Here is a 27,455-nt window from a genome sequence, read left to right on the forward strand (position 1 = left end):
AAGGCGATCGTCACTTCTCCCCTCTGGAGCTTGTTCGATCGAACCTTACCAGCCTAAACCCGGAATTGTTGCACCTATCTCGGGGTGGGTTTCGGTGATGAAAGTCGCGTCAATCTCCAACTCCTCAAGGAAATCGCTGAGCTCAACGATTTTGCTCTTGAGTGAGCAAGGTTCCAGTTACCAGAACCTATCAGGCCAGCTGCTCCGGGGTGTAGAGCGTAGGGGAACCCTCCAGAGGTAGAAGAATGCGAGAGGAGCGGCGCCCATTGATGGTTGACGGACTGGATGTTGCTTCGCGCTTGACTTCGGGGAGACCGAGTCAGCAGCAGCTGCGTGTCTTCTTTGCGGTTGCAGAGGCGGAAGGACGGATCGCCGCCGAAGAGGCGGATTGTTGGAAAGTTTCGTTCGTCGAGCAATAGGGCGATCTTCGGCTGGACGATTTCTTGTGAAAGCTTTCTTGCGAGCAAAACTCCGCGCGTTTGGCCTCTTCCATTTGCTCGCACTAGTCGATGCATGGTCTGCGCTACGGGTACATCGTGCGTTCATGAAGCAGTTCCGCGTGCCTTGCGAAGCGGCAGTTCATACTGCGTCACGTCACGATGCATGAGCTTGTATTTTGTCCACTAGACAACGGTGATGTTGATGGCCTTATTGCTTGGGTCCTTCAGTGTGTAGTATGTACCTGTACCGTGCTCCAGGTTCAGGTTAACTGATTACGTAAGTCCGGAAAGTGTCATGCCGGAGGATTTTGTGATGCTGGTCGGCTTCAAATCACTTTTCTCCAGAGCTTCCTTCAGCTTCTTTTCGTCCACGTCGTAGAGGCCACGCAGCACGACTTTGACGGCTTGCTTCGGGGACATCGTGGGTGTAAAACTGGAACCGTTTCGTATCAGGTACTCAGCCCTTGTCGAAGCGAGACCTTTCATCGGTCATTAGTTTCACACCTTCGACGCATCAGTCGAAAGTTGCACTTTGGGCCCCGGGCGATCAGTTTCCGGAAGTCGGACCAATATGAATATACTACCAGGTAACCATTAAGCACTTGAATAAGCCCTATCTAAACTTTATAACGGCATTTTATGCCTATAAGTTCTATATATGTTTTCAAATGCTTGGCTATAATCCTCAAGCAAAAAGAAGCCGTATATCGGTATACAACGCTTCGTGAAGCTAATAGGCCCTGCTTGATTCAGCCGAATAAAAGAACCAGCTTTACCAATTTAGAGCTAACATCTATGACGTTTAGGTGAAATCAATAACAATATCGACCATAGTTCTAACCCTTCTCTTTCGCTCGCATGCCACAGGGATTGTTTTCGAAAACCTATTATTCTATTCAGTATACTGTATAACAACATTATTATATGGTTAGACACGAGGTTGAACATATTAGAGTCCTATAAGAAGAGTAACGTCATGTGCCACGTTTGACAGGGCTCCTGCTCGTTTGGAACGCGCATTTGTATGGAACTGACAGACGATTCTGTTCCAATTCTGACATACAACACTGTTATTATAGTCACTGTAAGACATATGTACAAACTATTGAAGGAAAATGCGTTACATGTTTCATATGCTATGGCCTTGGCTGTGGATTTATTCTGCAACTATAGTAAAGCTAATCGGCACCAGACGTTATATTTTATATGCTTCATGCAAAAAGTTTCGTGAATAGTTTCCTTTCTATTTTTTTTATCATTTGTTGCTCTTGATGTCGATTTAAATGAAATCTTTCAGTTTATCCCCAATCTCATAATACAAACACTCAGTTCGGAGATGGATCAAATGGTAAACTCCCCAGCCAAAATAAACCAAATCCTTCTACCAAGTTCAAGACCGAGGTTAGGAATAATTATCAAAAAATCATCAGTCAACGGAAGAAAAGGAAAGAACACATCAAAATGTAAATAAATATTTTCATTTCACTTTTTTTCGTTTTCCACTCGTCTAAAATTTTGACATTTCTGACATGCGCGGAAAATTAGTAGGCATCAGTATATCAGCCAAATAATTCGCCAAAAGCGGCTTTTGAGCAGACTAAGATTTATTTAGGTCTTAATAGCACTGTTGACCATGCTGTAAATGCACTATAAAACCGAATTGAAGTCGATTTTAACGGCTTAGTGTTACTTGGGTAATCAAACTGTCGTAAATTCTAGACCCCATCCCCTTAAACCGTGGACGTAGATTTTGAACGACCCTTTAATGAACATTTTCAGTGAATACCTCGCAAATGTCAAAATCCTTTGGGTGAGTGAATTTGATGAACTCTTGACAGACTTTGACAATTTAAAACAAACTTCTGTTTTTGTTCGACGTTTATCAATTTTGCTTATTTTGCGATTTTCTTGTTATAAATTTAACATAATTGAAAGTTTTAATAGTTTAAAATAGTGCTGAGTGTGGAGTGCACACATACGCGTGTTTTTCTCAATCAATCATAGTTCTTTCCAGATCAAAATAAATTTCACCACCATCCTTCAGTAGGATGGCTACCGGGGCGAACAAGTTTCTCCACAACTGCTTCACTTGCCTTCTTTGCTGAAGGCGAGGCATACGTGCTTGTGGTGAAACGAGCAGTCTTCAGATCCCGGTCACGGTGATCCTCGATCTTATGAAAGCGCATTTGGGTTTCGAGGCAGTAGATTTCGCGGAAGACATACTTTGTGAAAACTGTTGGACAACTAAAGGAGTTCAATCGGTTCTATCTGAAAGTACAACGGGGCAATTCCATCCGATAGGTCACGATCATCGGCAGATGACGATAGAAATTGCTTTACATGTCTGTTCCAAACCGACGATCGTACCAATCTTGTCGGGAAGGGCAAGCAGTTAGCTCCAAGACCGTAGTGTCGGATCATGGTTAAACATCTCGGCTTCAAACTGGATGATTTTACTGCCAAACATCGATATGCCGATTTTGTTTAAATCAACTGGTCGAGTTTCATTCTTTCCATCTACAAGTGGAGCAGAACCATTGTGCTCGGAATGCTGAAAGCGAGAACGATTTTCAGATGGCGAAGAGGAATCAGAAACCCAGGGTAACCACTGCGTTGAACGGCATTCCATGCTTGATGAGGACAGAAGTGGGCTGGCGAAAGATTGCTTCTTTGGATGAATTTTATGGTCACCAAGCCAATGAGATCCAACCTTCCGTTGCAATTGGGGAAGCTTTCAATCGAGATGATTCTGAAATGCCGATGGAGAAAAACAATACGAGGAACTAAGAAGCCTGGAAGAATCTGCGTAGGAGGAATGTAAGATACGGAATGATGGATCTAACCCTATTCAGTAGAAGAATTTCCTCCGTTTGATGAATCGAACTTGATGGACAATGATATGGACAGTTATCATATGAAAGAGAAAAGAGGACATAATGGGAAATGGAACAACCCTACAAAGAACGGACAACGAAGTTAATAGATCTGAAAGCAAACTAACAGAAGAATTGTCTGCGTCGGAAAAATAATAAAGAAGTTCTAGCATGAAACAGGGATGCGGAAACATGCGCTAACAAAGCAGAGGGAGATGCAATTATCCATACTCACCTTCAGTACTCGTGTACGATTTGAGAAGATTGTGGCACATTCATGCAGTTGAAGCAGCACAATGCAGATGTACATGGCATGAAAGGTACGTATTTGAAGTTTTCATTGTTGCTATCTATGAAAATTGTTCTTTTCAAATGTTTATGTAATTTGTTAAATTTTCTATAGTTTTCAAAAGCTTCAGACCCAATTCATAATTGATCACCCAACCGTGGACTACGTGGATATATCTCTAAATTCTTTGGTCGCTTTTATACCGCTTTTACTTCTTTTCGCTTCTCTATCCTTTTCCTGATTTCATCGGTGATCCATTGTTTATTCGGGTGCTCTTATTCTCGCTGCTGTACGATATATATATATATATATATATATATATATATATATATTTTATATATATATATATATATATATATATATATATAAACATGTACATTGTACATTCTACAACTTTGTTTGACTGCCACTAGAATGGTGTTAAAGCGTTAGTTAGGTAGTTATACTAAATGATAACAAAATTTCATTCATTTAGTATAAGTATAACCTTCTCTCTATCCTCCCATAGACCCATAGTGTTATATACCAATCGATATACCGACTTTCTCGTAACAAGCTGCATTCAAAATGGTACATAAAGCGTTGTTGATTGCCATTAAATCTGATAATAATCCTGTGTTGAACCTCTATACAATACTGCAACAAGGGCATTACATCGTTCATATAGTTATCCTATCTAACTAGAAACTGGTCTGGATGGATGGTAACTCAGAATTATTGAACTGACTAACTGGGGATATAACACGACGATGATAAAGCTGATCAGTTCAGTCATTTCTAGTTCAGGCTATTTCATCACTTACTGACTATTATTTATGAAATTCACTGATTATAAACTTTATAGAAAAGATATTAAATTTTGCATAAATGTATCCACATCAGAACAATCTTCTAGCGCGCAATGTGGCAATCGTAGATCTATTGTTGTTCATTGTCCTGTTCTTGCTGTGTAGATGCTGTTTTGCAGAAGTAGCGTTTCGATCCCTCAGAAGGTGGCAGGTGTGGCATCGGTTCAGTATCGGTTACACTGGGGTATTCGGGTTCAACGGGTGAAGACGTAGCGTAACCAACAAACACAATAATAAAGTAATAAAAAATCTGTTGACGATCGGTCATTGCGTATGAAAATTATAAAAAAACAAATCCACCTGATGATGCCTTTCTCGATTCAATCCCGGTTTTGCCTTAGTGAGATACATCATCATATCATAATTGCCAACATTACGGCTCTTGCAAACGCTGTAAGGCAAATCAACCACCAACACAGGGCCGGATTTATGGGGGGCGTGGCTGTGCCCCGGCCAGTTCCATCCCATTGGCTATTTGCCGATCCCATAAGAAAACAATGGGATTTGCCAAATAAGAACCAAAATTAGAAATAGTGCCAAAACTGGTGCATGCGTTCCTATCATGGATTAATCAATTTTGAGAATAATAAAATTTTATTGTGGTTTTTCACAGCTGTTCTAAGGAGCAGAAATAAAACCTTCCTGATATATAAATCCACCCACATCCTTTTACTTATTTCTAAAAAAATATTAATTGCATATTATTTCAGGCAACTCAGCGTACGAAACCATTTTTGTTAAATATCTTGGCTGTGCATATGCACAGCATATGTTTCAAATGGACAAATTGATGAATTTGCAAAAAATCCATGTCTGGAGGACTCAGACCCTCAACCTCCTACTCTCTAATGGGCGTGATCCCCTACACAACAAGACCACTTAAAGGTCACGTTTGCGGAAAAGCCATCAGAATCAGTACCAACCTCCACCTGTTAGCTCTCTTGCAAATTGAATATCTGGATGCGTTTGTCAATCTCCATGTGCTTTACTATTGTATACACAGCCAAGCGAGTACATTGTTTATTAAGCAGAGGATCGCTGCTCCATGCCCCCCAGTAACTGTCTGGGCGGGACGGTATAGAATGCGAATTCAATCGCACTCTGCTGTGCCAAAGGCTTGCTTGGCTAAAGCATTTGATGGATTTGATTGCCTTAACGTAAGCGGTCGCGTGTACTCAGACGACTAATGACGGTGAAAGACCGACTTGATTACAATTAATTGCATATTATTCGGCAACTCGGCCGTACGAAAAAATGGTTTTTCATTGCGGCACGAGTTTTCTAAAAATATTATAAAAATATTGTTATTTTAGCTGATAATGAAGAAATATAACTAATAAGATTCATGAAAAGAACTGAAAATCCATAAAGTTGGAAATTTTCATTATTCGAACTCTGGGAGAGAAGCTTGAAATGAGGCTTCTGAATGAGGCTCAAGCCTCTTGAAATGAGTCTCTGGCCTTGAAATGGGCTTCTGAGGCCTCTTGAAGGAGCCACCTCTTGAGAGGCTTCGCCTCTTGAAGGAGGCTTCGAGCCTCTTGAAGGAGGCTGAGCCTCTTGAAGGAGGCTTCGGGCCTCTTGAAGGAGGCTTCGAGCCTCTTGAAGGAGGCTTCGGGCCTCTTGAAGGAGGCTTCAGGCCTCTTGAAGGAGGCTTCGGGCCTCTTGAAGGAGGCCGGCCTCTTGAAGGAGGCGGCCTCTTGAAGGCTCAGGCCTCTGGAGGCGCCTGAAGGCTGGCCTCTTGAAGGGCCCGGGCCTCTTGAAGGGAGGCTTCGGGCCTGAGGCTGGGCTCTTGAAGGGAGCTGGGGAGGCTGGGCCTCTTGAAGGACTTCCAGGCCTCTTGAAGGAGGCTTCCAGGCCTCTTGAAGGAGGCTTCCGAGCCTCTTGAAGGAGGCTGAGCCTCTTGAAGGAGGCTTCCGAGGCCTCTTGAAGGAGGCTTCCAGGCCTCTTGAAGGAGGCTTCAGGCCTCTTGAGGAGCTTCAGGCCTCTTGAAGGAGCGAGGCCTCTTGAAGGGAGGCCAGGCCTCTTGAAGGGAGGCTTCGGGCCTCTGAAGGAGGCTGAGCCTCTGAAGGAGGCTGAGGCCTCTGAAGGCAGGCCTCTTGAAGGGGCTGCAGCCTCTTGAAGGAGGCTGAAGCCTCTTGAGGGGCTGGGCCTCTTGAAGGGCTGAGGCCTCTTGGGGGAGGCCCGGGCCTCTTGAAGGAGGCTTGGGCCTCTTGAAGGAGGCTTCAGGCCTCTGAGGGAGGCTTCAGGCCTCTTGAAGGGGCTCAGGCCTCTTGAAGGAGGCTTCAGGCCTCTTGAAGGAGGCTTCCAGGCCTCTGAAAGGAGGCTTCCGGGCCCTCTTGAAGGGAGGCTTCCGGGCCTCTTGAAGGGCTTCCGGGGCCTCTTGAAGGGGCTTCCGGGCCTCTTGAAGGAGGCTTCGAGCCTCTTGAAGGAGCTTCGAGCCTCTTGAAGGAGGCTGGCCTGAAAGGGGTTTCCAGGCCTCTTGAAGGGAGCCGGGCCTCTTGAAGGAGGCCTGAGGCCTCTTGAAGGAGGCCGGGCCTCTTGAGGAGCTTGAGGCTGGGCCTCTTGAAGGGGCTTCAGGCCTCTTGAAGGGGCTTCGGGCCTCTTGAAGGAGGCCAGGCCTCTTGAAGGAGCTGGGCCTCTTGAAGGAGGCCAGGCCTCTTGAAGGGGCCAGGCCTCTTGAAGGGCCGGGCCTCTTGAAGGAGGCCGAGCCTCTTGAAGGGAGGCTCGGGCCTCTGAAGGAGGCTCTCAGGCCTCTTGAAGGAGGCTTCGGGCCTCTTGAAGGAGGCTTCGGAGCCTCTTGAAGGGCTGCTAAGGGGCTTCCGGCCTCTTGAGGAGCTGGGCCTCTTGAAGGGGCTGGCCTCTGAAGGAGGCTTCAGGCCTCTTGAAGGAGGCTGGCGAGCCTCTTGAAGGAGCCAGGCCTCTTGAAAGGAGGCTTGAGGCCTCTTGAAAGGAGGCTCAGGCCTCTTGAAGGAGGCTTCCAGGCCTCTTGAAGGAGGCGGCCTCTTGAAGGAGGCCAGGCCTCTTGAAGGGCTGGGGCCTCTTGAGGAGGCTTCCAGGCCTCTTGAAGGAGCTGGGCCTCTTGAAGGAGGCTCCAGGCCTCTTGAAGGAGGCTTCCAGGCCTCTTGAAGGAGGCTTCCGGGCCTCTTGAAGGAGGAGGCCGGGCCTCCTTGAAGGGGCTGAGCCTTGAAGGGGCTTCCGGGGCCTGCCTCTGAAGGGGAGGCTGAGCCTTGAAGGAGGCTGGGGCCTCTTGAAGGGAGGCTGGGCCTCTTGAAGGGCTTTGGGCCTCTTGAAGGAGCTGGAGCCTCTGAAGAGGAGGCTTCAGGCCTCTTGAAGGAGGCCGGGAGCCTCTTGAAGGAGCTGAGGCCTCTTGAAGGGAGCTTCCAGGCCTCTTGAAGGAGTCAGGCCTCTTGAAGGCTTCCAGCCTCTGAAAGGCAGGCCTCTTGAAGGAGGCTGGGCCTCTTGAAGGGGCTTGAGCCTCTTGAAGGGGCTTCCAGGCCTCTTGAAGGAGGCTCAGGCCTCTTGAAGGAGGCTTCAGGCTCCTCAGAAGGAGGCTTCGGGCCTCTTGAAGGAGGCTTCAGGCCTCTTGAAGGAGGCTGAGCCTCTTGAAGGAGGCCGGGCCTCTTGAAGGGGCTCTGGGCCTCTGAAGGAGGCTGAGCCTCTTGAAGGAGGCTTCAGGCCTCTTGAAGGACTTCGGGCCTCTTGAAGGAGGCTGAGGCCTCTTGAAGGAGGCTGAGGCCTCTTGAGAGGGGCTGGGCCTCTTGAAGGCGGGCCTCTGAAGGAGGCCGCCTGAAGGAGCTGGAGCTCCTGAAGGGCAGGCCTTGAAGGGCTTCCAGGCCTCTTGAAGGGGCACCAGGCCTCTTGAAGGGGCTGAGGCCTCAGAGGAGGCTGGGCCTCTTGAGGGGTGAGCCTCTTGAAGGAGGCTTCCGGAGCCTCTTGAAGGGCTTCCAGGCCTCTGAAGGAGGCTTGAGGCCTCTTGAAGGAGGCCTGAGCCTCTTGAAGGGGCAGGCTTGAAGGAGGCTTCGGGCCTCTTGAAAGGAGGCTGGCCTGCCTCTGAAGGAGGCTGGCGGGCCTCTTGAGGGAGGCTTCGAGGCCTCTTGAAGGAGGCTTCCGGGCCTCTTGAAGGAGGCTTCCGGGCCTCTTGAAGGAGGCTTGGGCCTCTTGAAGGGGCTTCCGGGCCTCTTGAAAGGAGGCTTCCGGGCCTCTTGAAGGAGGCTTGAGGCCTCTTGAAGGAGCTGGGCCTCTTGAAGGGCTGAGCCTTGAAAGGGAGGCTGGGCCTCTTGAAAGGGGCTTCAGGCCTCTGAAGGAGGCTCAGGCCTCTTGAGGAGCTGGGCCTCTGAAGGGCTTCGAGGCCTCTGAGAGGAGGCTTGGCCTAGAAGGAGGCTTCAGGCCTCTTGAAGGGGCTTCCGGGCCTCTTGAGGAGGCTTCCAGGCCTCTTGAAGGAGGCTTCCAGGCCCCTCTTGAAGGAGGCTTCAGGCCTCTGAAGGAGGCTTCCGGGCCTCTTGAAAGGGCTTCCGGGCCTCTTGAAGGAGGCTTCCAGGCCTCTTGAAGGAGGCTTCGAGGCCTCTTAAAGGAGGCTTCGCTTTGAGGGCTGAGCCTCTTGAAGGAGGCTCAGGCTGAAGGCTTCAGGCCTCTTGAAGGGCTTAGGGCCTCTTGAAGGAGGCTGAGCCTCTTGAAGGGAGGCTTCGGGCCTCTTGAGGGCTGAGGCTCTTGAGAGGAGGCTTCAGGCCTCTTGAAGGGAGGCCCGGGCCTCTTGAAGGAGGCTTCCGGGCCTCTTGAAGGAGGCCAGGCCTCTTGAAGGAGCCGAGGCCTCTTGAAGGAGGCTGAGGCCTCTTGAAGGGCTCAGCTTGAAGGAGGCTGGCCTCTTGAAAGGAGGCTTCCAGGCCTGAAGGAGGCTGAGGCTCTAGAGGGGCTGGCCTCTTGAAGGAGGCCGAGCTCTGAAAGGAGGCTTCGAGCCTCTTGAAGGAGGCTTCCAGGCTCTTGAGGGGCTTCAGGCTTGAAAGGAGGCTTCAGCCTCTTGAAAGGGGCTTCAGGCCTCTTGAAGGAGGCTTCCAGGCCTCTTGAAAGGAGGCTTGCAGCCTCTTGAAGGGCTTCCAGGCCTCTTGAAGGGCTTCAGGCCTCTTGAAGGAGGCTTCAGGCCTCTGAAGGAGGCTGAGCCGCTCAGAGCCTGGCTCTTGAAGGGGCTTCCAGGCCTCTTGAAGGAGGCTGGGCCTCTTGAAGGAGGCTTCAGGCCTCTTGAAGGAGGCCTGGGCCTCTTGAAGAGGGCTTCCGGGCCTCTTGAAGGGAGGCTTCTCTAGGCCTCTTGAAGGAGGCTTCCGGAGCCTCTTGAAGGGCCGAGGCCTCTTGAAGGAGGCTTCCAGGCCTCTTGAAAGGGGCTTCGAGCCTCTTGAAGGAGGCTTCAGGCCTCTTGAAGGAGGCTTCCAGGCCTCTTGAAAGGAGGCTCCAGGCCTCTTGAAGGGCTTCGGAGCCCTCTTGAAGGGCTGGCCTCTTGAGGCTCCTTTGAAAGGAGGCTGAGCCTCTTGAAGGAGGCTTCCAGGAGGCCCCTCTTGAAAGGAGGCTTCGGCCTCTTGAAGGAGGCTGGCCTCGAGGCTCAGCCTCTTGAAGGGGCTTCAGGCCTCTGAAAGGAGGCTTCAGGCCTCTTGAAAGGAGGCTTCGGGCCTCTGAAGGAGGCTTCAGGCCTCTTGAAAGGAGGCCCTGGGCCTCTTGAAGGGCTTCGAGCCTCTTGAAGAGCTGGCCTCTTGAAGGAGGCTGGGCCGCCTCTTGAAGGAGGCTGAGGCCTCTTGAAGGGCTGGGCTCTTGAAGGAGGCTCGGAGCCTTGAAGGGCTCGAGCTCTTGAAAGGAGGCTTCAGGCCTCTTGAAGGAGGCTGGCCTCTGAGGCTTCAGGCCTTGAAAGGCTTCCAGGCCTGAAAGGAGGCTTGAGCCTCTGGAGCCAGGCCTTTGAGGCTGGGCCTCTTGAAGGGGCAGGCTCTTGAAAGGAGGCTGGCCTCTTGAAAGGAGGCTGGCTGAGCCTCTTGAAGGAGGCTTCCAGCTCTTGAAAGGAGGCTTGAGCCTCTTGAAGGGGCTGCCTGAAGGGCTGGCCTCTTGAAGGCCTGAGCCTCTTGAGGAGGCCTGAGCTCTTGAAAGGAGGCTTCGGCCTTTGAAGGAGGCCGAGCCTCTTGAAGGGCTGGGCCTCTTGAAAGGGCCTGGGGCCTCTTGAAGGGCTTCCGAGCCTCTGAAAGGGCTGGCTTCGGGCTCTTGAAAGGCTGAGCCTCTTGAAAGGAGGCTTCGAGCCTCTTGAAAGGAGGCTCGAGCCTCTTGAAAGGAGGCTTCCAGGGCTCTCTTGAAAGAGGCTGAGCCTCTTGAGGAGGCTTCCAGGCCTCTTGAGGGCTTCAGCCTCTTGAAAGGAGGCTTAGCCTGAAAGGAGGCTGGAGCCTCTTGAAAGGCGGCTTAGGCCTCTTGAAAGGGGCTTCCAGCCTCTTGAAAGGAGGCTGCTTGAGAGCTCCGTTGAAAGGAGGCTGCTTGAAGGAGCTCTGAAGGGGCTGCTCTGCTTGAAAGGGAGGCTTCCAGGCTGGGAGCCCGGGCCTCTTGAAAGGAGGCTTCGGGCCTCTTGAGGAGGCTGAGCCTCTTGAAAGGAGGCTTGAGGCCTCTTGAAAGGAGGCTTGGCCTCTTGAAAGGAGGCCTAGCCCTTGAAAGGAGGCTTCCGAGCCCTCTGAAAGGAGGCTTCCGAGCCTCTTGAAAGGAGGCTTCGACCTCTTGAAAGGGAGGCTTCCAAGGGCTCTTGAAAGGGCTGAGCCTCTTGAAAGGGCTTCAGCCTCTTGAAAGGCTTCCGAGCTCTTGAAAGGAGGCTTGAGCTCTTGAAAGGAGGCTTCCTAGCTCTTGAGCCTCTTGAAAGGAGGGCTTCCAGCCTCTTGAAAGGAGGCTTGAGCCTCTTGAGGAGGCTTCCGAGCTCTTGAAAGGAGGCTTCCGCCTCTTGAAAGGAGGCTTCGAGCCTCTTGAAAGGATGCTTCCGAGCCTCTTGAAAGAAGGTTTCAGCCTCTTGAAAGGAGGCTCCGAGAAGTACTGAAGCGTATCAGTGCATGCAATAATTAATGCTTGGCGGTTACTTGGGTGTCTGATGCGTGGTATCCGAGTCTATGTTCCTTCAACCTTACGGTCCAAAGTTCTAACCGAATCGCACTCAACCCATTTTAGTACAAGCGACTGAAGTCAACAATGTAACTTCTAGGCTGCCGGAATTTGATCTCCCGGATGAACACCTTCGGGCAGCGTTCGCACTGATACTTGATAGCGTCGTCCGTCGGGTGCATCTCCGCCACGTGTTTGTTCCTGGCGTAGTCGCTCTTGAAGCATCGGAAGCACAGCTCGCACCGGAACGCCACCGGATTCACCACCGACTGGATATGCTGCAACAATCGTGGCCGGTTGTGGTAACGATTGCCACAGCACACCACCACCGGTTTCTGCTTGTGTTCGATCCGGCTGTGCCGGAACAGCTCACCGTACGTTTCGAACGTCGTTCCGCACGGAATACACCCAAACTGGACATGATCTCGCATCATTTTATCTTCGGCGGCCTTGCTCGTACGCCGCTTCTCCAGCTCTTCGATTCTCTTCAGTTGCTCCTCAGACTTTTCGGCTGGTGTTTTCGTTTTATTGAGGCGATTCGTCAGATTGTAAGAACGTGTTGTCACTTGGAGCTTGTGCTTCACCTTCAAATGTCGCTTCAACGCCGGACCGTTGATGAAATAATGTGGCTTCTCGCAGTGTTCGCATTTGAAAGACGTCGGGTCTTGTGCGTATTGTACATGTTCCAGCAAGCGAACCCGCGTATGGTAGCGACCACCACAGCATGTCACGTAACATTTAATCACATTGTGAGATTTCTGCAAATGCGTCATCAAGCCCTTGAATGTTAAGTCTGATGCTTCGCACTGGTCGCAATCCAATACTACGTGCTGCTTTATAACTTGATCCGGATCATCACCTTCGTCCTCTCTATCACCATCATCCTCCGCATCGTCATCCTCATCATCGCTATAATGCTCGGATTCCTCCTTCATCTGCTGATCAACCAACACGTCATTCGCTTCCTGACTCTGTTCATGTACCAAAGCATCACTATCCTCGATTTCATCGCATTCCTGCTTGATCTCCATTTCGTCCGCTTGTCCCATTTCCACCAAGAAAACCTCCGTCCGTTCCTCCTTAATGCACTTCTGCTCCAAACCGAAAGGCATTTCTTTCCTTTCGTAGAGCTGTTGAGCGCCCATATAGAACTGATGGAACCCATCGATGCTTTCCCAGCAACCGGCGCAAATCGAGGCGGTCTGTGTCAAATCCGTTTCCTGCAAATAACGATTGTTCATCTAACACCGAATGCATATTTATTTTGATTGACCCAATACAAACCGTGAACCACAGGTGCTGCCTAACGATTTGAAACACTTCCAAGTCCTCGGTAGTGCGAGCGTCGGCCTCCACACGGTCGAAACAAGTGAGGCACCGGTTGTGCTGAACCATCTGCCGCAACAGCTGCAGTTGATCCATTCTGGATGGTTTATTGTCGAGCAAATCACGAGGAATAATTTGTACACTAATTTATTTAACAATGTGCAGCACTGAGTTGAATACTTTTCAATTGACTTTCTCTCCCATCAGGCGTTAATTAAAAAACTAAACAAAAGCGCAAAAACGAGGGGTCCATCGAAGGTTGAGAGTGAACAGTAGTACAAAACAGGTGGAACCTGCATACAGTCGGACCCCTCGCATTCATCCACCGATGATTCCAGAATTCATGGTAAATGCTGGGCTTATACTAAAGACACACTGGTGGTACATAAGGACCGTGGTATACAACGGTTATGTACCCTAGTACATATTGTACCATGGTTTTCCACGTTGTACTAGCATGGTACAAGGTGACACACCTGTTGGTACAACTTGTACCATGGTACGAATGCCACCAGTGTGTCATTAGTATTAGACATTTGGACAAAATAAGGCTTAAAATTGTATTTCAATTCGAACAAACAATTCGCTTTCAAGCTAATATAAATGCAAATATAAATTGATTACTGTCTAATATGAACAATATGCTCTAGTTTAAAGACTCAACACGAATCAAAAATGTATACAGGCCTATATAGGCCTCCTTTTAACTTAATTTGATTAAAATAAAGTGAAACACGTTAAACTTGTATCAAATCGATCGATTGAAATTACTAATACTGAAACTGAAATAACTTCGCTTTCTAATCGGAAAAACAAAAATAATCATGGACAAATCTGTTGAGAAGCTTTTGAATTTTCCAAATTGTTCAGGATGTATTCTTCCGCATACATGACAAATTCATCTAAAAATTTTGGACGAACTCTCAAAACTTTCAAAAGCATAAGAAACGAATCCTACAAAGCATTTAGAACGATTCCCCCAAAGCGTTTATAACTAATCCTGCAAAGCATTTCAGTTGAACTTTCCACAGAATATTACAAATTTTCGATACGTAAATACTTTCGGGACAAATGATCCACGGAACAATCGTAGAATTCAGAACCATTCAAAACCTCACCGCAATCGTTGTAAATCCGCGCCGATAGTCATCACGCTAGGGGGTATTTCCAACAAATAATTCGAGTCGAAAAAGCTTTACCCGTCCCAGATGTTTACTGGGCTGCTAGATGTAGAGAACATCAGAAAAATCCAACATTCCAAAAATTCAATTCAAACAAAATCCAAATTCAATTCCGATACAAAACAATTCCTAACCCAATTCAAATTCAGCCCAAATTCAATCCAAAACCAAATAAAATACAAATCCAAGCCAAATAAAATACAAATCCAATCCAAATCATATCTAAATTCAAACGATATCAAATTCAAACTTCCAAACTCAATCCAATCCAAATCAAGACCAAAACCACTCCACAATAAATTCAAACTCAATCCAAATCCAATACGAATCCGCCCGAAATCAAATCCAAACAAATACAAAATCAATACGAAGGTGATCGAGATCCAATATGCAAATACAAATCAAAACCAAATCTAAATCCAATCCAAATCAAATCCAATCCAAATCAAACCCAAATATAATCCAAATCAAAATCAATATCCAATCCAAATTTAATTCAAATCCATTCCAAAATCAATCCAAATCCAACCAATTCAATCCAAACTCAATCCATATTCAAACCAAATCCAATCCAAATCCAAATCTAGAACAAAACCTAGAAATCAATCTAAATACATTCAAATTCTATCCCAACCCAATCCAAATCCAATCCGAATCCATTCAAAATCCAATCACAATCGTAATCCAATCCAATTAAAATCCAATCCTAATTTAATCAACATAAATCCAATTCCAATTTAAATTCAATAACATCCATTCTGGAACCAATTCAAATCCAAAGAAAAAATCAATACAAATAAAATTTGAATCCAAATCAAAATCCAATCTTAATTAAATCCAAATCCAAGTCCAATCAAAACTCAATCAAATCCAATCAAAATTCAAACCAAATCCAATAAAAATCCAATCCAATCCCAAATCCAATCCTAAACCAATTAAAATACAATCCAAATTCAATCCAAATCTAATCAAATCCAACCTAAATCGAATTCAAATATAGTCCAATTCCAACCCAAATCTAATCCAAATCAAAATCAACATCCAATCCTAATACAATACAAGTTCAATCTAAATCCATTCCGAACTCAATCCAAATAAATCCAAGTTATCTAATCTGAATTCCAATACGAATTCAATCAAAACCAATCTTAACCCATTCTACATCCACTACAAATCCAAACCAAATCTAATCAGAATCTAAATCAAATTGAAAATCAATCCAAAGCCAATCCAAATCCAAATAAAACACGATGAAGAACAAATCCAAACCAAATCCAGCTAGAATCAATCCAGATCCAATTCAAATACATTCCAAAGTTAATCCAAATTCGATCTGAATTCAATTCAAATCCAATCCAAATAAATTTCAAATCAAATCCAAATCCAATTTAAATCCACTTCAAATCCAATCCAAATCCAATGTATATCCAATCCAAATGGAATCCACATCCAATCCAAGTTCAATCCAAATTCAATCCAAATCCAATCAAATCCAAATCAAAATTCGATCAAAATCCAAATCCAATCTAAATTAAATCCAAATCCAATCCAAATTTAATCCAAATTCAATCAAAATCCAATCTAAATCCAATCCAAATCCAATCCAAATCCAAATCCAAATCAAATTCAAATCCAATCCAAATCCAATTCAAATCCAATCTAAATCCAATCAAAATCCAATCCAAATTCAAATCAAATTTAAATCCAATCCAAATTCAAATCAAATTTAAATCCAATCCAATCATAATCCAATCCAAATTCAATCCAAATCCAATCCAAATCCAAATCCAATCCAAACCCAAATCCAATCCAAATCCAAATCCAATCCAAATCCAATCCAAACCAATCCAAACCAATCCAAACCAATCCAAACCAATCCAAATCTAATCCAAACCAATCCAAACCAAACCAATCCAAATCCAAACCAAACCAATCCAAACGAAACCAATCCAAACCAATCCAAACCAATCCAAACCAATCCAAACCAATCCAAACCAATCCAAACCAATCCAAACCAATCCAAACGAATCCAACCAAACCAAACCAACCAAACCAACAAACCAACCAATCCAAACCAACCAATCCAAACCAACCAATCCAAACCAATCCAAACCAATCCAAACCAACCAAACCAATCCAAACCAATCCAAACCAACCAAACCAACCAACCAACCAATCCAAACCAATCCAAACCAACCAAACCAACCAAACCAATCCAATCCAAACCAATCCAAACCAATCCAAACCAATCGAAACCAATCCAAACCAACACAATCCAATCCAAATCCAATCCAAATCCAATCCAAATCCAATCCAAATCCAATCCAAATCCAATCCAAATCCAATCCAAATTCAATCCAAATCCAATCCAAATCCAATACAAATCCAATACAAATCCAATCCAAATACAATCCAAGTCCAATCCAAATCCAATCCAAATCCAATCCAAACCCAATCCAAACCCAATCCAAATCCAATCCAAATCCAATCCAAACCCAATCCAAATCCAATCACAACCCCAAATCATTCCAATGCTAAATCAGAATGGAATTCTAATCCAATCAGAATTCAACACAAAGTCAATCAAAATACAATCCGAATCCAATCCAAATCCAATCCGTATCAAATCCAAATCCAATCCAAATCCAATCCAAATCCAAATCCAATCAAAATCCAATCCAAACTCAATCCAAATCCAATCGAAATCCAATCCAAATTCAATCCAAATCCAATCCAAATCCAATCCAAATCCAATCCAAATCCAATCCAAATCCAATCCAAATCCAATCCAAATCCAATCCAAATCCAATCCAAATCCAAATCCAATCAAAATCCAATCCAAATTCAATCTGTTACCCGTGGTTAGCTACTGCGAGGCTAGGGAGGGAAGACAATAACAGGGTCGTTTACTTTGATCCACACACACACTAGTCCTTCACCCTTCACCTACAGTAGGAGCATACACACGTGTGTAACGCGATACGTGCTCTCTGGTGTGACAAAGCGGAAAGGTTGCCAAAAGATATCGTGACAAAATTAAATGCTCAAAAGCTTACCGAAATACGACACTCAGTACCTGACCTCTGCGGGCGAGGCTTGACGACTCCTTTGTGAGTCCGGAGGACGACAATAAAGCAAAAGAAGAAGAAGAAACCTCAGGAGTGCTTGCTCTAGAAAGAATATGCTACCTACGCAACTTGTTTCATTTTACATGCTTATTTATTGGCCTACGTTGGCCTTTCTATAGTGACGTCATATAAATGTAGGGGTACTTATCACTCGTTGGCCTCTTAGGGCATATGATGTCGCTGGTAGCGGCATCCGAGGACCGGAATTGGCGAATGGTTGCCGGTAGCAGCTGCTTCGGGGACCGATCACTTGATCGGTGAATAGGTCCACGGGATAGACTCCAATCTCACCGTCGTGGCGACGATCGGACGTTGATTCAGCGTAGGCAGCGATGCGATGGTGACACGTGGACCTTCTGGTTCGCTCCACCGGCTTGACAGAGAACAATGCTGGTTGCAGGAGGTTTGCTCAGCGAACTGGTGGCTTACAGCGATGGCGGCTCGGCAGGCTGACGAGAGGGTTGCTTGGCTGGGCGGACGTGTGACTGATGCGACGACGGAATTGCCGACCGGCTTTTGGCTACCGGGCGACACGATGGTTGATTGAAACGGGCACACAGCTGGCTAATAGCGATGACGGATTCGTCGGCCGGTTTCTGGCTACCGGGGCGACAAGGTGGTTCACGTGTGGCTAATAGCGATGGCTGCTTCGTCGGCCGGCTGTTGGCTACCGGGTTGACGAGATGGTCGTTTGCTTGGGCGATGGAATGCCCACTGTCGGTCCACAGACCTCGTTTAGGCGTGAGGGATGCCCGTGCGCGTCGGAAAGCCACCGAACCCACTTCCAGCGATTACCGTCCTGCCAAGCAACACAAAAAAGAAGAAAAGGCCACTAAACGGACCTGCGGATATAATTAGTACCCCTTTATGACGTCACTTTCCAATTACTTCCTACATATTTTTACGAGCGAATTACCTTTTTCTTGTAGATAATGATGATTTTACAATTTGGTTGATTACGATTTGCCACGTGTGGTGGTTTAGATCTTTAAGCTTATAATAACATGCGAACAACATATAAATTAGCAATGGCTGCCACTAATAATGCTCTTATATAACTGACCGTACTATCACAATTATTCCCGTACTATTGTTTTCCGTACTACTTTGTCTAGACCACACACTAACTTCGAGATTAGCACTTAGAAATCTTCTTCAGTTTAACTTGGTTTAACTGGTTACCACTTCAATTTAAGTTTAATTTTTCCGGCGCGCACTACGATTCCCGTAGGAGGTCACGGACAGACTATCCTCGTTCGGAATCAAGCTGAGCTATTTTATTTAATAATTAATTACGATCGAACAACGAACCAAGCCGATGTTGTTCTTTCAATTTGGCAACCATTCTCTCCTGAGACAACGGAGAGCAAATGAACGAAGTGGTGAGCGTTCTATTTTTATGCTCACGCTCAAACCGCTGTAAATGGATGACTGAGTGACGCGTATATGCAATTGGTCTTTACCATTTTATCTTAGTGAGAAGGATCTCATCTTCTCACTAACATGAGATGGGATTATTACTCGGTGAAGAACAGGAAACCATCGCTTGCGGAGGAGCCGCGAGTAACATTGGTAGCCGCAGGTTACAAATCCAAATCCAATCCAAATCCAAATCCAATCCAAATCCAATCCAAATCCAATCCAAATCCAATCCAAATCCAATTCAAATCCAATCCAAATCCAAATCCAATCCAAATCCAATTCAAATCCAATCGAAATCCAATCGAAATCCAATCCAAATCCAATCCAAATCCAATCCAAATCAAATCCAAATCCAATCCAAATCAAATCCAAATCCAATCCAAATCCTATCCAAATCAAATCCAAATCCAATCCAAATCCAATCAAAATCCAATCCAAATCCAATCCAAATCCAATCCAAGTCCAATCCAAATCCAAACCAAATCCAATCCAAACCCAATCCAAACCCAATCCAAATCCAATCCAAATCCAGTCCAAACCCAATCCAAATCCAATCACAACCCCAAATCATTCCAATGCTAAATCAGAATGGAATTCTAATCCAATCAGAATTCAACACAAAGTCAATCAAAATACAATCCGAATCCAATCCAAATCCAATCCAAATCCAATCCAAATCCAATCCAAATCCAATCCAAACCAATCCAAACCAATCCAAACCAACCGCATCAAATCCAAACCAATCCAAACCAATCAAATCCAATCCAAACCAATCCAAACCAATCGAACCAACCAACCAATCCAAACCAATCCAAACCAATCCAAACCAAACCAATCAAACCAATCCAAACCAATCCAAATCCAATCCAAACCAACCAATCCAACCAATCCAACCAATCCAAACCAATTCAAACCAATCCAAACCAAACCAATCCAAACCAATCAAACCAATCGAACCAATCCAAATCCAATCCAAATCTAATCCAAACCAATCCAAACCAATCCAAATCTAATCCAAACCAATCCAAATCCCATCCAAATCAAACCAAACCAATCCAAACCAATCAAACCAATCCAAACCAACCAAACCAATCCAAGTCCAATCCAACCAAACCCAAACCCATCCCAAACCCAATCCAAACCCAACCCAGAACCAATCCAAACCAGTCCAAATCCAATCCAAATCAACCAAAATCCAAAATCAATCCAATGCTAAATCAAAATCGAATTCTAATCCAATCAGAATTCAACACAAAGTCAATCCAAATTCAATCCAAATCCAATCTAAATCCAATCCAAATCCAATCCCAATCCAACCAAACCAATCCAAACCAATTCAAACCAATCCAAACCAAACCAATCCAAACCAATTCAAACCAATCGAAACCAATCGAAACCAATCCAAACCAATCCAAACCAATCCAAATCAAACCAAACCAACCAAATCAAATCCAAACCAATCCAAACCTATCCAAATCAAACCAAACCAATCCAAATCCAATCAAACCAATCCAACCAATCCAAACCAATCCAAGTCCAATCCAAACCAAACCAAACCAATCCAAACCCAATCCAAACCCAATCCAAACCAATCCAAATCCAGTCCAAACCCAATCCAAACCAATCACAACCCCAAATCATTCCAACGTTAAATCAGAACGAATCTAATCCAATCAGAATTCAACACAAAGTCAATCAAAATACAATCCGAATCCAATCCAAACCAACCAAACCAATCCAAACCAATCCAAACCAATCCAAACCAATCCAAACCAATCCGCATCAAACCAAACCAACCAAACCAATCAAACCAACCAAACCAATCCAAACCAATCGAAACCAATCCAAATTCAATCCAAACCAATCCAAACCAATCCAAACCAATCCAAACCAATCCAAACCAATCCAAACCAACCAAACCAATCCAAACCAAATCCAACCAAACCAATCCAAATCCAATCCAAACCAATCCAACCAATCCAACCAACCAAACCAACCAAACCAAACCAAATCCAACCAAACCAATTCAACCAATCCAAATCCAACCAAATCCAATCCAAATCCAATCCAAACCAATCCAAACCAATCCAAATCTAATCCAAACCAATCCAAACCCCATCCAAACCAAACCAAACCAATCCAAACCAATCAAATCCAATCCAAACCAATCCAAACCAATCCAAGTCCAATCCAAACCAAACCAAACCAATCCAAACCCAATCCAAACCCAATCCAAACCAATCCAAATCCAGTCCAAACCCAATCCAACGCCAATCACAACCCCAAATCATTCCAATGCTAAATCAGAATGGAATTCTAATCCAATCAGAATTCAACACAAAGTCAATCAAAATACAATCCGAATCCAATCCAAATCCAATCCAAATCCAATCCAAATCCAATCCAAATCCAATCCAAATCCAATCCGTATCAAACCAAACCAACCAACCAAACCAAACCAATCAAAATCCAATCCAAACCAATCCAAACCAATCGAACCAATCCAAACCAATCCAAACCAATCCAAACCAATCCAATCCAATCCAAACCAAACCAATCCCAAACCAATCCAAACCAATCCAAACCAAATCCAACCAACCAACCAATCCAATCCAACCAATCCAACCAATCCAAACCAATCCAATCCAAACCAACAAAAGCAATCGAAATCCAATCCAAATCCAATCCAAATCCAATCCAAATCCAATCCAAATCCAATCCAAATCTAATCCAAATCCAATCCAAATCCAATCCAAATTCAATTCAAATCCAATCCAAATTCAATCCAAATCCAATCCAAATCCAATCCAAATCCAATCCAAATCCAATTCAAACCCAATCCAAACTCAATCCAAATCCAATTCAGTCCAATTCAAATGCAATCCAAATATAATCGAAATCCAAACCCAACAAAATCAGAATTCAACACAAAGTCAATCCAAATTCAATTCAAATCCAATCCAAATCCAATACAAGACAAATCCAATACAAGTCAAATCCAATACAAGTCAAATCCTATACAAGTCAAATCCAATACAAGTCAAATCCAAATCTAATCCAAATCAAATCCAAATCCAATCCAAATCCAATCCGAATTAAATCCAAATTCAATCCTAATCTAATCCAAATCCAATCCAAATCCAATCCAAATCCAATCCAAATCCAATCCAAATCCAATCCAAATCCAATCGAAATCCAATCCAAATCCAAATCCATTCCAAGTCAAATCCAATCCAAATCCAATCCAATCCAAAACCAATCCAAATCCAATCCCAATCCAATCCAAATCCAATCCGAATCAAATCCAAATCCAATCCAAATCATATCCAAATCCAAATTCAACCCTTATCCAATCCAAATCCAATCCAAATCCAATCCAAATCAAATCCAAATCCAATCCAAATCCAATCCAAATCCAATCCAATCCAAAACCAATCCAAATCTAATCCAAATCCAATCCGAATCAAATCCAAAACCAATCCAAATCTAATCCAAATCCAATCCGAATCAAATCCAAATCCAATCCAAATCATATCCAAATCCAAATTCAACCCAAATCCAATCCAAATCCAATCCAAATCCAATCCAATCCAAATCCAATCCAAATCCAATCCAAATCCAATCCAAATCCAATCCAAATCCAATTCCAATCCAAATCCAATCCAAATCCAATCCAATTCAAATCCAAATCCAATCCAAACCAACCAAACCAATCCAAACCAATCCAAACCCAATCCAAACCAATCCAAACCAATCCAAACCAACCAAATCCAAATCCAATCCAAATCCAATCCAAATCCAATCCAAACCCAATCCAAATCCAATCCAAATCCAATCCAAATCCGATTCAAATCCAATTCAAATGCAATACAAATCCAATCCAAATATAATCCAAATCCAAATCCAATCAAAATCCCAAATCATTCCAATGCTTAATAAAAATCGATTTCTAATCCAATCAGAATCCAATCCAAATCCAATACAAGACAAATCCAATACAAATCAAATCCAATACAAGTCAAATCCAATACGAGTCAAATCCAAATCCAATCCAAATCCAATCCAAATCAAATCCAAATTCAATCCAAAACCAATCCAAATCCAATCCCAATCCAATCCAAATCCATTCCGAATCAAATCCAAATCCAATCCAAATCATATCCAAATCCAAATCCAAATCCAAATCCAATCCAAATCCAATCCAAATCCAATCCAAATCAAATCCAAATCCAATCCAAATCCAATCCAAATCCAATCCAAATCCAATCCAATCCAAACCAACCAAAACCAACCAAACCAATCCAAACCAACCAAACCAATCCAAACCAATCCAAACCAATCCAAACCAACCAAACCAATCCAAACCAATCCAAACCAATCCAACCAAACCAACCAAACCAACCAAACCAATCCAAACCAATCCAAACCAACCAAACCAACCAAAGCCAATCCAAATAACCAGTCCAAACCAATCCAAACCAATCCAAACCAACCAAACCAATCCAAACCAACCAAACCAATCCAAACCAATCCAAACCAACCAAACCAATCCAAACCAATCCAAACCAAACCAACCAAACCAATCCAAACCAAACCAAACCAAACCAATCCAAACCCAACCAAATCCAACCAATCCAAACCAATCCAAACCAACCAAACCAATCCAAACCAATCCAAACACAACCAAACCAATCCAACCAATCCAAACCAACCAAACCAATCCAAACCAATCCAAACCAACCAATCCAAACCAGTCCAAACCAACCAAACCAATCCAAACCAATCCAAACCAATCCAAACCAATCCAACCAATCCAACCAATCCAAACCAACCAAACCAACCAAACCAATCCAATCCAAATCCAATCCAAATCCAATCCAAATCCAATCCAAATCCAATCCAAATCCAATCCAAGTCAAATCCAAATCTAATCCAAATCCAATCCAAATCCAATCCCAATCCAATCCAAATCCATTCCTCAAATCCAAATCCAATCCAAATCATATCCAAATCCAATCCAAATCCAATCCAAATTTAATCCAAATTCCATCCAAATTCAATCCAAATTCAATCCAAATACAATTCAAATCCAATCCAAATCCAAATCCAATCCAAATCCAATCCAAGTCAAATCCAAATCTAATCCAAATCCAATCCAAATCCAATCCAAATCTAATCGAAATTCAATTCAAATCTAATCCATATCCAATCCAAATCCAATTAAAATCCAAATCCAATCCTAATCCAATCCAAATCCATTTCAAATTGAATCCAAATCCAAATCCAATCCAAATCCAAATCCAATCCAAATCCAATTCATCCAAATCCAATCCAAATCCAATCCAAATCCAATTCCAAATCCAATCCAAAGCCAATTCATCCAAATCCAATCCAAATCCAATTCAAATGCAATCCAAATCAATCCAAAACCAATAAAAATCCAATCCAAATCCAAGTGAAATCCAAAATCCAAACCAAATTTAATCCAATCCAATTCAATTATATTCCAAACCCCTTCAAAATCCAATCGAACTTTTATCCAAATTCGTATCCAACGCAAATTCGAACCAAATCCAAACCAAATCCTATCCTTAACTAATCCAAATCCATTCCAAACCAAATCCAATCGAAATCTAATTGAAATTTTATCCAAATCGATTCCGAATTAACGAAAATGGTGAGTTGACATTCGGGAAGGGGTCCCACATTATTATTTAATTGTCCTGCCGTACTAAAAAAAAGGCGACCGGCACCGGGAATCGAACACAGCCACCCTCAGCATGGTCTTGCTTTGTAGCCGCGCATCTTACCGCACGGCTACGGATGGCCCCCCACGCTTCCTCTCGGAGTTAAGAAATCAAAAGTGAAATCTTCAGCAGTTGTACTTCATTCGTCTGGATCCTGGAGAAACTTACCACAACGTAGGGTCGTTCCACCCTGGACGAATTTGCATCATCAGCAGCTACAGAAACAATACCACCCCAAGCCGATCACAAAGAGGAATTAGAAAACATTCGTTTTGGGGGGATGTCCTATGTTCGATCAGAAACCTTTATGAACGATTTAGCTATCCGACCTACTACAGACTGTTCATAAAAACGATGGTCCATTGTCGCCCCCGTTGACAATATCAAAGTATCATCACGACTCCTCGAAGAATAACCTCCAAGATCATGAGATAAATCCCATCCCAAGAATTCGAAACAAATCCACCAAGGATTCAGAACGAAACATTAACTCTGAGGATTGTATACCTTATCTAAAAGGGTTACCAGCCATGGGCAGGTTAGACTCTTTATAAAATCGAAACGAGTCCAAAAAATGTAGGAAAATAATCTTCAGTCGGGAACGTCGGGGATACACCGTACAAATGTAAATATAAGTACTCACTACATGGACATGTCTGCAGACATATTTGAATAATATTGCCAGTGGTGGAAAAATTCATTCGTTCAGTTGACGATCAAATGAATAAAGTTGTACAACGTGTACAACTCGTTCATTATCTGATTTTATGCCGAATTCGGCTACAAACGTAAATAAACAAATCACTATCAGAAGTGATTTTGCAAATAAGGTTATTTGTTGTTGATTGAAGTTTTCAATAATTTGAATAAGTTTCTAAAATTCTTAACTGCATCGGCGATGTAATTGAGTATTCCGTATCACACCCCCGCCTCGATAGAATGACATCGGAAAGTGAACCAAAGTACCTTGCCATCAAGTGTTTTACCTGTTTTCGCGTTTCAAAGCGTCGAATACCGATCTTTGTGGTAAGGCGCCAACCGGGCCAGGACCCGAAGGCCGTTGTCCTTGAGCTTTTGGAAGAGCACTTCTGGTTCGCGCGTAGCGACTTTCGAGTGGACCACATACTATGTGAAGATTGCTGGAAACAATTGAGCGAGTTCAATCGATTCTATTTGAATGTGAAACGGAACCATGCTACCCGCGGTGAGTTCTCACCATGGATAGACGACGATGGAGTTTGTTTTACCTGCCTGGTTTCAACGGACGATCAAACGTCGATCTTAATGGCTGCGACAGCAAACGAGTTGTCCTTGGAGACTGTCGTATCTGAACTTTTGGTTCAACATTTTGGTTTCAAGCTGAGCGATTTCAGTCCCAAACATGCGATATGTAGAGCTTGTTTGAACCACCTGGTCGAATTTCATTCTTTCTATTTGGATGTGAAGCAAAATCATGCTTCCCTGGAGGAGCCACCAATTTTGGTCGAAGACGATTCTCAGACGAGCGAAGAAGAAAAGGATGAAGAAGAACAACTGAGGAGACGGAAGACCAGGAAGACACCGAACAAGGGTCGACTACCGATGAATCTAGTGACTACGATTCTGACGTAATAGAACAAACCGATCCGTTGGAGGAGTCGGATACTTCGGCGGACGAACCGGAATCGATTGCGCCAGTGTCATCGATGGGGAAAAAAGAGGGAGATGCTATTATCCAGGCTCACATGCATTTCTCGTGCACGATTTGCAACGACAAATGTGATTCGTTTGTGGCTTTGAAAAGCCACATGGTCGACAAACACGACGCGAAAGGTATGTTTTAAGCTTGGATTGGAAGGGCAATTTGCATTAGATCTATACCGAAAAAGCTGTTCAACTTTTTTTTACAGCTTGTGTACCCTGCTGTGGTAAAAATTACCACCACAAAAGAGATCTGTTGCTCCACGCGATTGATATGAGAGACAGGCAAACGTTTCGCTGTGGCCGTTGTTATCGGAAGTTTGAGACAAAAGAACGAAAAGAAAGACACATGAAAGGACACGAGAACAAGGACAACAGGGCATATAAATGCAAGAAATGCGGAAAAACGTGAGATTAGAAGATGACCTATTACTGGAAGGCTATCTAATGATTCGTTGTTCTTCTTCCAGGTTCGCATTCCGGGGTCCTTATAAAGATCATTTGAATGAGACGCATGGCAAGGCAGATATTTTGTCTGTAAAAGCTGCGACCAGACGTTCACCTCCAATAGGCGATTGCAACGGCGCACGAATACGCGGAAGGGGAAAACCAAAGAATGGTACTGCAAGCTCTGCGGAAGGACGTTCACGGATTTGAGTAGCGGTTCGGCACGTAGGGGAAGCCATACCGGTCCAACGGTATGCGAAGTGTGTGGCGAAACGTGCGCCAATGCCACTGCCCTCAGCCGTCACCAGTATAATAAACATTCGCAAAGAGAAGTTTGACTTGAAGCAAAATAAACATCTCTCGAATGAAATCAACTGCGTTCATACCTCTTGAATGAAACGATATTAGCACCACAGACAAACAGACGTAACAGCTTGAACATTTTGCTGAAGAATCCATCGTTCAACTCCTCTACCACCACCTTGCGAGCATGTTACACGAAACAATGTTTCGTATGACATTGTCACCAGAAGGCGCTAGAGTGAAATGTCAAACTCGAAGGATTACGACGCTAGCGCCTCTAGTTGTGAACGGCGTAATCAATCAAATTCAAATTGATCGTTGAAGTCATGGTCGATGGTAATTTTTCTAGTGTTACGTCTGTTTGTCTGTGTTAGCACTATTTATAAAAGCTCAAAGGGTTCAGAACTACTTTACATCCCAAGTAACATTTTAAGTTTTATAACGCACTTGAAGACCAAAATTTACTCTACAAGAGTGTTATAAAACCAGTTTAAAACCAAAATGTTACCAGGGATGCCTTTACTCACAGTCTTTAACTAGGTCCGATTAGGCGGGGTTAATGCAGTTTTTTTTGTTTCTTGCAGATTGTAGGTAGTGTAAACCTGGAACCCGACAAACAATTCAAGCCGAATAAGTATAGACAGTAGAATCTATAGATAGTGGAATATTC

The 27,455-nt window shown here is 44.2% G+C and overlaps 2 protein-coding genes and 1 long non-coding RNA gene across 4 annotated transcripts; 1 reads left to right on the plus strand and 2 right to left on the minus strand.

The window, feature by feature from the left end:
- Positions 1–11,613: 11,613 nt before the first annotated feature.
- On the minus strand, positions 11,614–13,102 carry LOC134207174 (transcription factor grauzone-like). The gene is made up of 2 exons (XM_062682895.1): positions 12,836–13,102; positions 11,614–12,771 (listed from the first exon to the last, which is right to left on the minus strand). The coding sequence occupies exons 1-2, from the start codon at positions 12,971–12,973 to the stop codon at positions 11,614–11,616; spliced, it is 1,296 nt and encodes a 431-aa protein (XP_062538879.1). The 5' UTR covers positions 12,974–13,102.
- A 4,230-nt stretch (positions 13,103–17,332) lies between these two features.
- On the minus strand, positions 17,333–24,976 carry LOC134206257 (uncharacterized). Of its 2 annotated transcripts, XR_009978258.1 has the most exons (4): positions 24,863–24,976; positions 18,250–18,458; positions 18,103–18,179; positions 17,333–17,985 (listed from the first exon to the last, which is right to left on the minus strand). It is a non-coding gene; the product is annotated as an uncharacterized LOC134206257 (long non-coding RNA). The 2 variants fall into 2 exon arrangements; XR_009978257.1 differs by lacking the exon at positions 24,863–24,976 and having other exon boundaries at positions 18,250–18,536.
- Positions 24,977–25,127: 151 nt separating this feature from the next.
- Positions 25,128–26,692, plus strand: LOC134207175 (zinc finger protein 577-like). The gene is made up of 3 exons (XM_062682896.1): positions 25,128–26,167; positions 26,245–26,443; positions 26,506–26,692. The coding sequence occupies exons 1-3, from the start codon at positions 26,041–26,043 to the stop codon at positions 26,690–26,692; spliced, it is 513 nt and encodes a 170-aa protein (XP_062538880.1). The 5' UTR covers positions 25,128–26,040.
- Positions 26,693–27,455: the final 763 nt, after the last annotated feature.

Source organism: Armigeres subalbatus, chromosome 1 (genome assembly GCF_024139115.2).
Source record: "Armigeres subalbatus isolate Guangzhou_Male chromosome 1, GZ_Asu_2, whole genome shotgun sequence".
Classification (NCBI taxonomy): Eukaryota; Metazoa; Arthropoda; class Insecta; order Diptera; family Culicidae; genus Armigeres; species Armigeres subalbatus.